A 13295-nucleotide genomic window follows, 5' to 3' on the forward strand; every position below is an offset into this window, starting at 1 on the left:
AGGGAGGCACATTTAATATAATAGGAGGGAACAAGGAAAGGAGTGGATATGGATATATAGAGAAAAAAATGCGAATGTATTGTGTGATAAGTAATGCAAACTTTGGTGACCCTGAGTACTGTGTTAGCTGTTTCTGGAGAAGTGATTGGGTTGGAACAGAGGCTGCATTCCTATCCAACTCTTGGGCCAGCTCAGCTCTTTGCTTGACTTTGTCCCCTTTGGTCACTAACGCTTTGGCCTCAGCAGTGCTACCCATTTCCTTTCCTTTTTTGGGGGTGAGCCTGGGCCCATGGACCTCAATACAATATATCCCCTTAATTCCATCATCTTGTTTGGATTTCTTTTACGTTTTCCTGAGGCAGGGAGACCAAAATCAGTCGTAATCTTGACAGGCTATTTTAGTAACCATCTAGAGATACTATGTTTTTCTTTAGAAATCTGATCTTCTATAATTCTCATTTCTGACAATTGAGTACTCTAATATACTTCAATAAAAAATCTGTTTCATTTATTAGAAATTGACTAAGTTCATACCATGGGTCAGGCACTGTGCTAGGTACTTGTTATTCTGAATTAAATAAGATATGGCTGCCTCAAGGAGCTGGGAAAGACTGATAACCTACACACACACCTCCCCCCCGACTCTTTTCTCTTGATAAATGCATAGACTTTAAAATAGCTAGATTTGAATCCAACTTCTTTTTGCAAAAAAGAAGGCCAAATATCTCTTTGGTTGAAATATCATTAAAATGATCTTTAATTTATATATTATACAACCCAGATGATGTTCCCTTTTCCTTAAGTTATTTTTTTATACTGCTGCTGTGAGTAAAATGCAGAATTTCCCCCTTCTAAAGTAGAGTGCCTTTACTGTATATCAGGTGGTCTTAACCTGGGTTGTGTAGATCTCAATATATCCATGGATTGGTGGCTTTGTGGGTCCGTGAACCTTTCACACTTATGTGCAAAATCGTTGAATGTGTATATATGGATTCTTATAGTGGAAAGGTTCTTAATTTTTATCAGATTCTCAAAGAATTCTGTTACTCCAAAATATTAAGAGCTACTACACTATTAAAATCTTTATTTAATAGGCTTTGGCTTATGACTATTTTACACCATTTACCATTTAGATTTTCTCACAGGAGGAAAGGGAAATTGAAGCTGTAATACTTCGTAATTACACTTCTTAAAATTATTAATCCAGGGGCTGGCCCCGTGGCCGAGTGGGTAAGTTCAGGCACTCCACTGCAGGCGGCCCAGAGTTTCATCCGTTTGAATCCTGGGCGCGGACATGGCACTGCTCCTCAGACCACGCTGAGGCGGCGTGCCACATGCCACAACTAGAAGGACCCACAACTAAGAATATACAACTATGTACTGGGGGGCTTTGGGGAGAAAAAGGAAAAAAATAAAATCTTCAAAAAAAAATTATTAATACAATTTTTCACGTTAGTACAGTTTTTGAAGTTAACATTTAAATATCAGAATTTGTTTTTACATTTATCTAACAACATTACAATCATGATCATGCTACAGTTTTTGTTGTAAATACCTTTTTTTGTTTGTCTTTAGTACCAGGACCCTCTGGTGATAATGGCATCAGTATTACCATGATCTTGATGGCCTGGATGGTTATTGCAGTGATCTTGTTTCTCCTGAGACCTCCTAATCTAAGAGGATCCAACCTGACTGGAAAACCAACCAGTCCTCATAATGTAAGTGTTGTGGATTAGAAATCCATTTATGTGGGGGGATGGGTATGGTCTGGGAAGGGGGAGGAGTTTGTTTAGACTGAAATATCTGAGTTAGCAAAAGATTTAACTCATGGAGTAAGTTCTTCCTATGTAGTCCTAGTATATCTTGCAAGCCCAAATCACTTAGTCTTCGTGGAGTTACATATAGAAAGAAGCACAGACTAGTAGCCCCAAACTAAATGAATTCCAATCTTTATGCACTTGAGAAACATAAAAAATGATCCAGTTCATAATGCACAGCAGTATTTCTCAAATCTCAGTCCTCCACTTCCCACTTCTGTCCACCTCACAGTTGATCCTTTGCCTCTCATGCGTCCAGCTCCCTAAATTCTCTTAGTAGTGGCAGTTCAGATGTTTTCCCCCTTCTTCATTTTCTCTCCTTCTGTCATAGCTATTAAATACAGTAGAGACCTGAGCCTGTCTGGCTAAATCCTGTTTTCCTCTTGTTTTCCCATCCTATTTCTTTCAAACTCATTGTTCTACTTCTGCATCACAATAGATCAGCTGAGCTGGCAAAAGGAGAGGTGGGCATCATTCATGTTAATAAGTCCTGATACTTATGATTACAACCATTTTTAGAACCTTTCAAATGAAAAATATGATAAAGGGGCCCCATAGGGAGTTTTCAGTACTATCTTGAATAGAACCTCTATAAAAGATTCCTTTGAAACATTTTTAGAGCCAGTATTTATGTGTTTTCTTTTCCATTTGATTTGGATATTATCTCTTTAAAAATATTTCTGTGATGGATTCACTTGAACGCCAAATTATTCCTGTAATTCCCGTCTCCAACCTTCACCACGTGAATTCCTAAAATAATTGCTTTGTTTCCCCAATCTTGTGTGTTAATATTAGGAAGAAGTTTAGTTAGAGTAATTTCTTACATAGGAAAAAGCAAATGTGCGATGTTAACTGGTCAGTGCTTTGGTTTTCTTAGAACATGTAGATATGTAGCATGCTGACTTTAATTAAGAAAGAAGGCATCATTAGCACTATATAAAAAGCCTTAAATTCATTTTTGGTTTCTTGGAGAGGGGGGTATCCCTAAAGCAGGTTGCATTTGTCTTGATAAAGTACTTTTTCCTTAGCCTTTTTTTTCTTACTTTCTATGTACAGTTTTTATTACTTTCATATCAAAGAGCAAGTTCTTCAATGTTTGGAGCTAAAGAAATCCACCTTAATAAGCTGACTTAGAAGCCATTAAAAGTGACAGAAATGCAAGATTACAATCCCCTGGGCCTTAGTTCATTGTAGACTGGCGGCTCTAGGAATAATAGTCCCGCTGCCGTAGGCATAAAGAAGAAAACTATTGACTAATTCCAAGTAGAAAAATTGATCACCCTCAACTAGGGTCTCCTCGAGCATGTCAGAGTAAATAAATGGAATCTTCCTGAAGATTCCTAAGAGCTCTAATGTTTCCTTCACAGTTCGGATACTTTCTATTGCAAGTAATAAGAACCAGCTCAACTTGGTTTAAATCAATGGCTTTATTGGTTTACACATCAGAAAATCCAGAGGTAGGGTTAGCATTTAGAAAGTTTAGCAGTGTCACCAAAGACCCAGTTTCTTTTGCCATACCACCATTTTCATTCCAAGGTGGGCTCCCCTTGTGATCATAGGATGGCTACCAATAGCAGCTGGAGCCACACGCTTCCTCACTGACATTCTGTAGAGAGAAACAAGTCTCTGGCTTCGCTTCGATTGTACTGTGCTCAGCCAGGCACCTTAGCCAGAGAGATGGGACTACCTTTATTTGTTTAAAGATCACCTCTGGAGCTGTCAGCGAGAGCAGTCATTTCCCTTTCTTCCATGCCATAGGGAAGAAGGAGACAAATGTTGGTGAATCACAATGTTAATCTACTGTTCCTTTGTGCAGAAACATCTGAAAAGTTCCAATAAGTACATGATTTGCGATGGGAGGCTAGGGAGCATTGGTGCTCAGTTCTTACTATATGTGTTAGATTGGTTGCACTGAGGTTTAAGAAGTCAGTTCCATAATTTCTCTCTTTCTAATGCCAGGGACAAGATCCACCAGCCCCTCCTGTGGACTAACTTTGTGATATGGGAAGTGAAAACAGTTACCACCTTGCACGACCAAAAGAACGAAGATGACCAGAGTACTCTTAACCCCATTAGAACTGTTTTTCCTTTTGCATCTGCAATATGGGATGGTATTGTTTTCATGAGCTTCTAGAAATTTCACTTGCAAGCTGATTTTTGCTTCCTGTTTTATCACCTTTCCTATTTACAGTATATTTGAGTAAATGATTATATTAAAAAAAGTTACATTGAGCTTTTTTGGTTATCCTAAACTTAAACATTCCACTCATTCTATTTGTAACTGTGATCATAATTTTTGTGATGATTTCTGGCCTGACTGAAGGAAATTTGAGATCTCTGCATTTAAATATTTTAAACAGTTTTGATAGGTTTTAAAATTGCTTTTTTTTAAATAAGGTATTTATAAAGTTATTTGGGGTTGTCTGAGATTGTCTTAAAGAAAATTAGAACCACACTGTACAGACACTTACCTTGGTAGTTTACTTGTGGGTGGCAGTTTTCTCTAGCTCTTAGGACTTGGCAGCCTTTGGAATATTTTACAAGTTACAGCTGAAATCTGTGTCATCCACTACAACTGGCTTATGTGGCTAGAAAAGGTGGAGAGAAGAAATGAAATAGTTGTTCACTAAGTTTTTTACTCCCATAAAAATGTCTAATACTAAGAAAACTTTAAACGATTTAAATATGGTGTATGATTTACAGTCCATTATATGACATTTGTAAGCCACTGTACACTAGCTTTACAAGGTTTATGAAAGGAGGAGAAAGGTTAATTCTTTCTGTCTTTGCCAGATATAATCTATACAGTAATAATTTAAGCTATAATTTATTTGTAAAATGGGTGCCTCTCAGGAAGCTTCTTTTCTGTTGTAACACTTCCCTGTTAAGTGAAACTATTTTAAAGTTGTATTGGGGCCTGTTTGGTTACTGACGTTTGAATGATATTTACTCTATTTTGTTTTTGAAGAAAAAATTGAGTCTTTTGTTATCTTTCTGACTTTAAAAAAGATTTAATGAATTCTTGGTTTACTCCAAGGGAAAGAAGGAAAATGAGAAACAATCAAGGATCTTTTTCTCACCCTTATCTCATTCTCGTTTGTTAATGGGATGGATTGGGGTGGGGAGGAGCATTACTATAAGTAAAATTTTAAGATGTATAAAAAAGTAAAAGGTTTCATTGTTTTGCTCAGTTTGAAAGGAAATGAATACAAATGGCATAAAAGTCTGCGTGACCTACGTGGTTATGGAAGTTTTTCCTAGCAAGTGATTGCAGGTGATTTATGGGGGCTGGAAGGTATTTTGCTATCAATGTAAGAATTTTTTTTCCCCTAGATCAGTCTAGCTTTTCACTGTACAGACCTGAAAAATTACTTGTATGAATTGAATAAACTTCTCTATATCATTGTACTGTTTAATAGAGTCTCTGATACAATTGTGTGATGCTCATAGGGTATTTTTTTCTCCTTTATTATGATTACCTTCTCGGCCATAAACATTGTAAGGGCTTCATTTCATTATATAATCCAATGCTGACTGCCTGCATTCCTCTTGTACATCTTGGCTTCGTGCTCCACTTCTTGAAATAATATAACCTACTTTTAATTACTTGTGCTAATTGAGGGGTATCATAACACAGGTAAGTCAAATCCTGGATAAATGAACACCATAAATTTAAGGTTTTTGCTCTTGCTGTGGCCTATTGGAAGCCTTCCCATCTCTACAGCTGTTACCGTATTTAAAGCAGAAAGGGCAGGAATGGCATAAGATGGAGCTAAATCCCTATAAGCATTCCTTTTTCTGCCCTTGCCCCCTGAACTTGGAAGGCTTGCACATATATCATAACAGTCTGTTCTCAAAGCTGCTAGAAAGCTAATCTCGGCAAAGATACTGAATCTACAGCTCACAGATAATCGAGAATTGGCTTTGGTTGAAAAGTGGCTGTGACATGGAACCAGAATGTCTAATGTTAGCTAGAGACCTAGAAATCTGGATTCTTATTCCTAGTTCTTCATTTCTGTCACCTACGCTTAATTGACCTTACATCTAGAATGTTAACCCTTTCCTATATGGACGATCTGTTTAATTGGTAACAAATTTCCTTAGTGAAGTATATAGTCTTGGTTTTTTTGCTTGTAAAATTTCTCTGCATTCCTGAAAAAGATAGTGTACTATTGCACCTAAAGTATTCCTGCTAACCTAACTAGTAATTTATATTATTCTATTATATTCTTAAAGCTTCTACATGTGGCCTTTTTATTGAGCACACCCTTATTCATTACTTGGCTTGTAAACATTCACCAGAACTGTGGCTACAGTCATTTTTAAATCTGGAAAAAGGAAAGATAAAGCTTCACATTTTAATCACTTTTGGCTCTTGAACGTTCCACAAATGCCATTAAGAATTTTTTTTTGTTTTAGAGTCGTTTAATGTTCTTTTATGCAAAATAACGTTCTTTTGCTTTCCATACGGAAAAATTTAACATTGGAACTGTGTATAGTAAAAGATTTTATCATGTACCTATCCAAGCACTATCCCATGGCCAGCAAGTCATATTTTAAACAACTTGCAGAGATTTTCCAAAGTAACTATTAAATACAGCTATTCCATTGTTACTTTTAGTATCTTTGTGCTGTGTGATATGATAGTGTTTACGGAATTACAGATGTCTTACATTTTCAAAGAAATCTTGGAAGTCTGTGTATCACTCTGAATGAAATTCTGTCACTGTAAATCAATTTGTGCTAAAATTTGACTAGCTTGACTTAAGACCCAAAATAGCACCTTGAAGGAGAAATGAAGAGAGTCTACAGTTAATTAGTTAAATTTTTGTTGTTGCGATAGTAGGTTTACTCTTAACGTTATAATATTTCTCAATGAAAAATCATTTATTTGTTACCATGTCTGATGATTACTTTGTTAAAGGCAAAAGTGGTCATGTGATGTACTAAATGTTAATTGCTGTTTTTAAATGTTTAAATCATGCCAAACAAATCATGTCTGTGCCATCCAGGGTTTATTGTAATCTTTTACTGAGTACTTGGATTGGGGTAAAGGGCTTGTACTATGCACTTTTTATTAATGAATAAATAGAAAACGTTAGTAACACTTCTTGTTTTCTGTTTGGCCTTTGTGGGAAGAGAAGCAAGCATCTTTTGCTTAGTAAAATGTTAACATCATTAATTAAACAGTTTCTTTGTAAGACTTTTTACCCCTAACTAGAGACGTGCCCAAGAGAGAACTTTAAGTTACAAGTATTTATATAATAGCAGTGTGGGGCTAGTATTCAGAAGTATGGATTCTAAGAACCTATAGAAAACTAGATTGCAATTACATTTTTTAAATTTCTTCCTAGAATACAGGGTCAATAGATATTTTCTTTGAGGCAATAATACCCAATCGTGTTAATTATTTGAGCAGACATATGTAACCCAAAAAGACCTAGACCAGTAACCCTACTGAAAACACATAAAAGTGAAAATTTTCTTTTGCTCTGTGACCTGGAATACATCCAGATACTAAAGGTCATTAATACTCATATACATGTAAAATTGCTCTGTTATGATTATGATGTCAGTGTCTGTGTGATACTTAAGTCTTATTTAAATTAGCAAAATGTGTGAAATACATAATTTCCTGATATAGTTAATGATTTCCATCTAAAGTTTGTTATATATGTGTCAGTGAATATCTGAATCCCCAGTAAAACTAAGGTTTTCATTAAATGACTCTGCAATACTAGTTTTCCTCCCAGAAAATGGAATTCAAACAAAATAAGTTTTTTGCTTCCTGCCATTTCATCTGATAGTTTTCTCAGTTCAAGATCTCATTTATAGAGTTGTTTTCTTCCCCCCCAAAAATGTTCCATAAACACCAACCATGATTATCTCTCATACTCAGATTTTTATTTATTTTTTATTTTTGCTGAGGATTCGCCCTGAGCTAACATCTGTTACCAATCTTTCTTTTTTTGCCTGAGGAAGATTAGTCCTGAGCTAATATCTGTGCCAGTCTTCCTCTATTTTGTATGTGGGTTCCACCACAGCATGGCTGACAAGGTGGTGTAGGTCCGCGCCCAGGATCCAAACCCGTGAACCCGGGCCCCTGAAGCGGAGCACCCCAAAGTCAACCACTATGCCACGGGGCGGGCCCCTCATGCTCAGATTTTTAAAACCTGGAGTTGTCAGTGTGATATTTCCCCATTGGGAACTTAATTTTGCCTATCTTTTCTCAAACAAATGGACTATGTTGGTGCAATAAACATTTCAACAAGTGTTTATTCCATAACTCTTTACACCTTAAAATGGATGTTCAGGATTAGATTACAGAAACCATTTTAAACCATCAGATGCCAAATCAAGATGCCTGTTGAAAGGGAGGTGGGAGGAGATGTCTGGGAGGCAGGGAATAGGTAGGAATGAAAACTAATATCTGTAGTTTCAAGAATAAAACAACTTGCCTATCAAAAAAGAATAATAGTCCCTTATACAAAACTGCTTATTTCTAGGAAACTTAGAAATGAGAAAAAATTGTGTACAACTCCTGCAATGTTGGAGGTTTTTACCTCTTAAACATTTGTTCCTATATTACTCATAATCTCAGACACAGCCTATGTCTTGCTCATTAATGGATTTGAATTGCATTGTTTCCATGCATTCTGAAAAACTGAGCAGAATTAAAGAGCACAAATACCACATAGCAGGTTCAGCATTATAGAATAAGTCTCCTATGCTGTTTTTAAAGAAATGAATGTTATATAGTCACTCATTAATTCAGTGCTAACGGAAGAAGCGCTTTATAGACAAAAGGCATTACAGACCCTGGCCTGAAAGCAGCTTTCCCTGACAACTAATTTGTATGGAAACATTAAACTTTGGAAGTCTGGATGTCTTAAAGAGGATTCCTTACAGTTAATCCAGCAGGTACAATTTTGTGGTTACAAGGTATAGAACAGATGTAAATCTTCACACCAGAGCTTCCACCGCCAACAAATGGGTTAAGAGGTTTATCCTTGAAAATGTTCTTAGCCTTTGTTTTTATCTAATAACCTTTTCTTAAAGACCACATTTTAGTCTGTTCTGTCTTGTATTGCACCTCTGACAACATCTTACTTTCCCAGAGAGTTTCACTGGTTTCAATGGCAAAAGTCTATTGAAAGCTGGCAATCTCGAGCTTCAAGCATGATTCTGTTAGCCAAAGCTAAATCAGAAAATACAAGGCCTAAGGAAATCTTGGGCTAAATAAAGTAAAATTGAAAATTATAGCCTCTCCATTGAAGAATGGGTAGGGCTTATAATTTTCTCCCTCTACAACATCCAAGGAATTTTTTTCATTGTGTCACAATATTTTAAGAATTCAGAGTCACATAGAAAGGTGTAAACTGGCAGCAGTTAAGGTCGAATTCCTTGTGCCTTCTTGTATTAATAATTTTTGATGCTAATCTCTGAAAGCATCAAAGATATTGAAAGAGTGCTTTTGTTGAAGAAAGATAGTTGACGATTAGTGTTATTTATTCTGTAATTTTCTTCCAATTCTGAACCTATTGTAGCACTCTTCTCATGCAATAAAAATATTTAGCATTGTCAATAGTGTTTAGTCTTGGGGACAAATGCTAAAATAGCTTTATGTGAGCTAGACTTAATGTTGAGGTAAACAATTCATTCAGATTTTTAGCTTTTCCCACAACTAAAATATAGGCCAAGGCTATAGTGATTCTCAAACTTTCTGGTTTGGGGACCCCAAAGAGCTTTTATTTATATAGGTTATTTCTATCAATATTTACTGTGTCCCAAATTAAAACAGAACATTTAAAAGTAGTAAGTATTTTTAAATAACTCAATGCATGTTAATATATTTTTTATGAAAAATATCCATTTCCCAAAATGAAAATTTAGTGAGAAGAGTGGCATGTTACATTTTTGCAAATCTCTTTAGTAGCTGGCTTAATAGAAGAAAGCTGGTTATCATTTCTACTTCTGCATTCAATGTGTTGCAATGTGTTCCCTTCTTATGAAACTGTATATATGTTAGTTTTCAAAAACTAAAAGACTAATGGTATTTTGAGCAGCCTATGCCTTGAGTAAGGAACACAAGTTATGTGACCCTTAGGCAGCCCACTTAATTCGAAGCATCAGTTTTCCTCATTTATTTTTCAGATGTAATACTACTTTGCACCAAGCTGAAGTGAGGATCCAATGAAATGTTTGTAAAAATGGTTTGTAAAGCCATAATAAATATTCTTATGTAAAGGCCTTCACTATCCAAACACACATGCACACACACCCTCCCTTCTCAAAACCTTAAATTGGGGGGCCAGCCCCATGGCCAAATGGTTAAGGTGGCGTGCTCTGCTTCAGTGGCCCAGGTTTTCACTGGTTCAGATCCTGGGAGTGAACATGACACCACTCATCAGGCCATGCTGAGGCAGCATCCCACATAGCACAGCCAGAAGGACCTAGAACTAGAATATACAACTATGTACTGGGGCGCTTTGGGGAGAAGAAGAAGAAAAAATAAGTAAAAGAGAAGATTGGCAACAGATGTTAGCTCAGGTGCCAATCTTAAAAAAAAAAAAAACCTTAAATTGTATAGAAACTATGGATTTAACACACTTCCATTGAATTCCCATTGGAAGGAATTCACCCTACTAGAAATGGACAGTAGCACATTTAGGTCAAAGCCTGGCATATGAAAAACATTATTAAAGATTAAAATATTAAATAGATTAGCACCGTTTCCAATCAAGATTTTAAAATCCTTGGAAGATAGACTGGAAAGCAAATAAATTTTGACTAATAGAGAATAAATCCATTGCAAGAAAAACTAAACAGCCAACTATTAGCAGTTTTCAACTTTGGCTGCACATTGCACTCAGCTGGAGAGCTTTAAAAACCATGGATGCCTTGTCCCTCTATCTCAGAGATTCTGTTATGGTGTTAATTGGTATGAAGTTTGGCCTAAGCATCTACAGGTGGTTCCAATAGCAGCTAAGGGTGAGAACCGCTGACCAGAAAGAATGCTAAACCTGTGTTTAGTTCTAGAGATGAAAAGCAAAAGCAGAAACAAAAGCAAAAGTTAATCATTTCCTTCATATGAATTGATTTCTATATATGGGTAGGAAATTAACTGAAACCCTGAATTCTCCTGAATAGAATTATATTATTATTTTGGTGAAGAAGATTGTCCCTGAGCTAACATCTGTGCCCATCTTCCTCTATTTTCTATTTGTGGGACACCACTGCAGCATGGCTTGATGAGCAGTGTGTGGGTTTGTGCCCGGATCTGAAACCGCGAACCCTGGACTGCCAAAGCAGAGTGCGCAAATCCAACCATTATGCCACAGGGGTGGCCCCCAGAATTTTTTTTTTAATTTTTTTTTTTAAAGATTGGCACCTGAGCTAACATGTGTTGCCAATCTTTTTTTTTTCTTCTTCTTTTTCCCAAAGCCCCCCAGTACACAGTCGTATATTCTAGTTGTAGGTCCTTCTGCTTATGCTGTGTGGGGTCCCACCTCAGCATGGCTTGATGAGCCATGCTAGGTCCACGCCCAGGATCCGAACTGACAAGACCCTGGGCTGCCAAGGCAGAGCATGCAAACTTAACCACTCAGCCACAGTGCTGGCCCCTAGAATTATTTTTAATAATGGTATCTCACAGTTTTTCCTGATGCCTAAAAATAATGATTATTTTGTCAATTTTTTCTTGTGGGGGTGAGGAAGGGAGACGCCATCCTTCACGGATGGTCCTAACAAGCCTATTCAGTTAATGTGAAGACTCTATGTTTAAAAAAAAAAAACAGGCCAAGGAACAAAAACATCACTATCATAAGGAATAAAGTGAGATTATTACTTTGTGAGGAGTTGGATCAAAATTATGTTATAGGGTAAATATTCATTCTTTACATAACTAAATTTTCTAGTCTTCAGAAAAAAGGAATTTTCATTGTGCTATGTTATGATAAGGTCATTTGTTTTTAGTCTCTGTCCTCAAGAAGTTTATATTCTATTTACAGAGGACAGATAAATACAAAAGCTAACAAATAAAGTAAGATTATTTCAGGGGCTCCCAGTTGCTAAAGAGAAGTTAAAATCCAGTCATGGTGAAAGAGCTTTCTGAAGAGATAGTATTTGAGTTGAGACCTGAATGATGCAGCTATGCAAAGATCTGGGCAGTCTTCCAAGAGAAAAACAACAAGTGTAAGGGCCCTGCAATTGAAACAGACTTGGCATTTTCTTTTTTCTTTTCTTTTTTTAAAGATTGGCACCTAAACTAACATCTGTTGCCAATCTTCTTTTTTTTCCCTCTCTCCCTATATCCCCCCAGTACATAGCTGTATATTCTAGTTATAGGTCCTTCTAATTGTGCTATGTGTGAGGCTGCCTCAGCATGGCCTGATGAGCAGTGCTAGGTCCGTGCCCAGGATCCAAACCTGTGAAACCCTGGGCCACCAAAAGTGGAGCACACGAACTTAACCACTTGGCCATGGGGCTGGCCTCAAAGTTGGCATTTTCAAGGGATCAGAATAAGGCCAAATGACTGGTAGAAGGTGAGATCAGAAGTAAGGTGTAGGGCTGGCCCGGTGGCATTGTGGTTAATTTCACAAGCTCTGCTTCAGCGGGTTTGGATCCTGGGTGTGGACCTACACACTGCTCATCAAGCCATGCTGTGGTGGTACCCCACATACAAAATAGAGGAAGATTGGTACAAATACTGGCTCAGGGACAATCTTCCTCAAGCAAAAAGAGGAAGATTGGCAACAGATGTTAACTCAGAGCCAAACTTCCCCACCAAAGAAGTCAGGTATACATCTTGTAGGATCTTAGAATCTAAAATAAGGACTTTGGAGTTCATTATGAATATAAAAGCCACTGGGGCAGGGGGTGGGGAATATTATCCGATTTATGATTTTATAATCTCACTCTGGCTGCTATGTGGAAGATGAACTGTGCATCGAGAAGAGAGACAAGAAGTTAGTAAGTCACTGGAGTCCAGATAGAAGATGCTAGTGGCTTTGACTAAGGTTGTGGCAGTGTGAATTAGAAGAAGAAATCAGACTTAAGACATATTTTGGAGGTAAAGCTAATACACTACATTGATGGCCTGGCAATGAATGGGAGGGAAGAGAGAAAACAAGAATGACATCTTGTTTTGGGGCCTGAGCAACTGAGTGAGTGATGATACAAATCGAGATGGGAAAGTTGTATGGTAAGGGAAGTGAAGGGTGAGAAGAAGCAGACTGGGGGCAAATATTACTCAGGATACAGGTTAGCTTGCTAGAATAAAGAGACTCCAGTGGCTTATAGACTTAAGTTCTCTTTCATGGAACAGTTCAAGAATATAAGTAGTGAAGGGCTGAAAAGCTTGCTTAAGGTATTCAGAACTCTATCTTGTTGCTCCACTGACCCATAGAGCAGTGCTTCTCAAACTGCGGGTCTGTGGTCCACCCAGCACTGTCCTTCTCTGCTTGGCTAAAGATAGTT

General features: G+C 37.2%; 1 protein-coding gene across 2 annotated transcripts in view; it reads left to right on the top strand.

Annotated features, from left to right (window-relative positions):
* The window catches only part of SMIM14 (small integral membrane protein 14), a 59827-nt gene extending 52903 nt beyond the window's left edge, over nt 1-6924 (top strand). Inside the window, exons 4-5 of one of the 2 annotated variants that reach the window (XM_008532872.2) lie at nt 1576-1718; nt 3777-6924. In XM_008532872.2, coding sequence (XP_008531094.1) covers nt 1576-1718; nt 3777-3809 — 176 coding nt within the window. In that variant the 3' untranslated portion in view covers nt 3810-6924. Of the gene's footprint in view, nt 1-1575; nt 1719-3776 lie in introns of those variants that run through there. The other variant, XR_011538803.1, reaches the window with a different exon arrangement.
* The last annotated feature ends 6371 nt before the right edge of the window (nt 6925-13295 follow it).

The sequence above is a fragment of the Equus przewalskii genome, chromosome 3 (genome assembly GCF_037783145.1).
Source record: "Equus przewalskii isolate Varuska chromosome 3, EquPr2, whole genome shotgun sequence".
Classification (NCBI taxonomy): Eukaryota; Metazoa; Chordata; class Mammalia; order Perissodactyla; family Equidae; genus Equus; species Equus przewalskii.